We start from the raw sequence: 2,630 nt of genomic DNA, 5'->3' as shown, positions 1-2,630 counted from the left end.
GGTAGGAGGGCTCTGCACAGGGCCCAGAACAGGCTGGATCCAGGGAACAAATCCAACAAGGTGAGGTTTAACAAGTCCACGTGCCAGGTCCTGCACTTTGGCCACAACAACCCCTGCAGCACCACAGGCTGGGGACAGAGTGTCTGGAGAGCAGCCAGGCAGAAAGGGACCTGCAGGGACTGATGGACAGCAGGCTGGACATGAGGCAGCAGTGTGCCCAGGTGGCCAAGAAGGCCAATGGCTCCTGGCCTGGATCACGAATGGTGTGGCCAGCAGGACCACAGCTGCTGGGCCAGCACTGATCTGCCCCCAGCTCTGCACACAGACATTGCTGCTGCATCTCCAGAGGAGGCAACTAAAAGGCATCTCTGCTGAAAACTTTGCTGGAAGATCCTTTAGTATGTTTAAAGCCACTGAGAGTGCAGCTCCTCATCGACACAGTGTGCAGCCACAAGGAAGGTGGAGAGAAGCAAAATTGGAAATGGCAAAAAGAATGGCTTTCCTTTGTGGACAATATGAAAAAAAACTAAAAGGAAGAAAATCCCACAACCAAACCAATGAGACGTATCAAAAATTACTTTTATTACAAGTGATTTGCAGAAATTATCAAGGAGTTTATTGTTCCTGAAAGCATCCAGTCATCAGTCTCCACACTGCAGCCTTGAGCTCCTGGTTCCTCAGGCTGTAGATGATGGGGTTCAGGGCTGGAGGCACCACTGAGTACAGAACTGACAGGGCCAGATCCAGGGATGGGGAGGAGATGGAGGGAGGCTTCAAGTAGGCAAATGTGCCAGTGCTGACAAACACAGAGACCACAGCCAGGTGAGGGAGGCAGGTGGAAAAGGCTTTGTGCTGTCGCTGCTCAGAGGGGATCCTCAGCACAGCCCTGAAGATCTGCACATAGGAGAAAATAATGAACACAAAACAGCCAAAACCTAAAAAAAAACTTATGACAAGAAGACCCAGATCCCTGAGGTTTGAGTGTGAACAGGAGAGCTTGAGAATGTGTGGGATTTCACAGAAGAACTGGCCCAGGGCATTGCCATGGCACAGGGGCAGGGAAAATGTATTGGCTGTGTGCAGCAGTGAATAGAGAAAGGCACTGGCCCAGGCAGCTGCTGCCATGTGGGCACAAGCTCTGCTGCCCAGGAGGGTCCCGTAGTGCAGGACTTTGCAGATGGACATGTAGCAGTCGTAGCACATGATGGTCTGGAGATAAAACTCTGTTGAGATGAAGAACACAAAGAAAAACATCTGTGCAGCACATCCTGTGTAGGAGATGTCTCTGGTGTCCCAGAGGGAATTGTGCATGGCTTTGGGGACAGTGGTGCAGATGGAGCCCAGGTGGCTGAGGGCCAGGCTGAGCAGGAAGAAGAACATGGGCGTGTGCAGGTGCTGGCCGCAGGCTACGGCGCTGATGATGAGGCCGTTGCCCAGGAGGGCAGCCAGGGAGATGCCCAGCAAGAGGCAGAAGTGCAGGAGCTGCAGCTGCCGCGTGTCTGCCAATGCCAGCAGGAGGAAGTGGCTGATGGAGCTGCTGTTGGACATTTGCTGGGGCTGCACATGGGGACCTGCTCATGGAGAAAGGACAGTGACAAGGCAGGAGAGGCTGCTGTGAGCCAAACCTGGGCCATTTCCTGCAGACTGTCCTGCTGGGACTCACGCAGCCTTTTTCCTGCTCTGGGAAAACCTTCCCCCAGCTCCCTACCTGAGCTCCAGTTGTTCTGGCTGTGTGTGCCAGGAGCAGCCAGGCCTGTGAAGGGGGGGCTCTCCAGGAGCCATCCCGGCCCTGCTGGAAGGGCACAGCAAGGAGATCCCCGGCTGTGCCCATGATGGGATCTCAGGGAGGGGGCTCAGCTCATTCCCCTTTCCCATGGACTGCTTTGCCCACAGCCCCACAAGTCCCAGGGAAGCTTGGACACCCCATTGTCATGGACAGCCCTGCCTGGCAGGAATACCAAGGGCAGTGCCTGACTCAGCTGCTGCAAATGCCAGAGCCTCCCTGAGAGCAGCAGCTAACAGTGACAATATCAGGGCAGGGCAGAAACAAGAGAAGATGTTGTGGTGCTGTGCCTGAGAGGGCAGGGCAGAGACAGCCGGGCACTCAGGACAGTGTTCCCGTGCCCAGCTGTGCCCGGCACCTCCCACACACCAACAGTGCCCTCCTGCCCCAGCACTGCTCTGTTCAGCCCCCTCTCCTTGCCTGAGGATCTCCCTGGGCCAGGCCATTCCCTGCTGAGAGGAGCCTTGTCCCTGCCAGCGCTCACAGAGCCCATCCCAGCCTGTGCGCCCTGGCCCTGGCCCTACAGAAACCTGCCTGTGTGAATTCTGGGATTACAATTCCTGCTCTGCTTCTCTCATTCCCCTGTTGTCTCTAATCAAAAGAGAAAAAAACTCTTGCAAAGGTGTTAGAACAGTAACGTAATAAACAGACATTTATTGAAATATCCCAGGTGTCCAGGTAGGAATTGGGCACAACTGATTTCAACAATTTATTAAGGTGGATTCATTAGGATATTTAATTTCAACAACCAATAGGAGATTTTGTTTTCCCAGTTACACACAGTTGCTCAAGTCATAGGAGTTGGTCCAACGGCTTCTTTGCCTTCACTTTTTCTTATGACTGCTCA

General features: G+C 53.9%; 1 protein-coding gene across 1 annotated transcript; it reads right to left on the bottom strand.

Annotated features, from left to right (window-relative positions):
* Positions 1-615: 615 nt before the first annotated feature.
* LOC121344539 (olfactory receptor 14C36-like) lies at positions 616-1,548 on the bottom strand. The gene has a single exon (XM_041420612.1). It carries the CDS (start codon positions 1,546-1,548, stop codon positions 616-618), a length of 933 nt encoding a protein of 310 aa, XP_041276546.1.
* Between the last annotated feature and the right edge of the window lie 1,082 nt (positions 1,549-2,630).

Source organism: Onychostruthus taczanowskii, unplaced genomic scaffold (genome assembly GCF_017590055.1).
Source record: "Onychostruthus taczanowskii isolate IOZ18803 unplaced genomic scaffold, ASM1759005v1 scaffold644, whole genome shotgun sequence".
Taxonomy (NCBI): Eukaryota; Metazoa; Chordata; class Aves; order Passeriformes; family Passeridae; genus Onychostruthus; species Onychostruthus taczanowskii.
The sequence above is the reverse complement of the archived record's forward strand: the minus strand, read 5'-3'. Positions and strand labels throughout refer to the sequence as shown.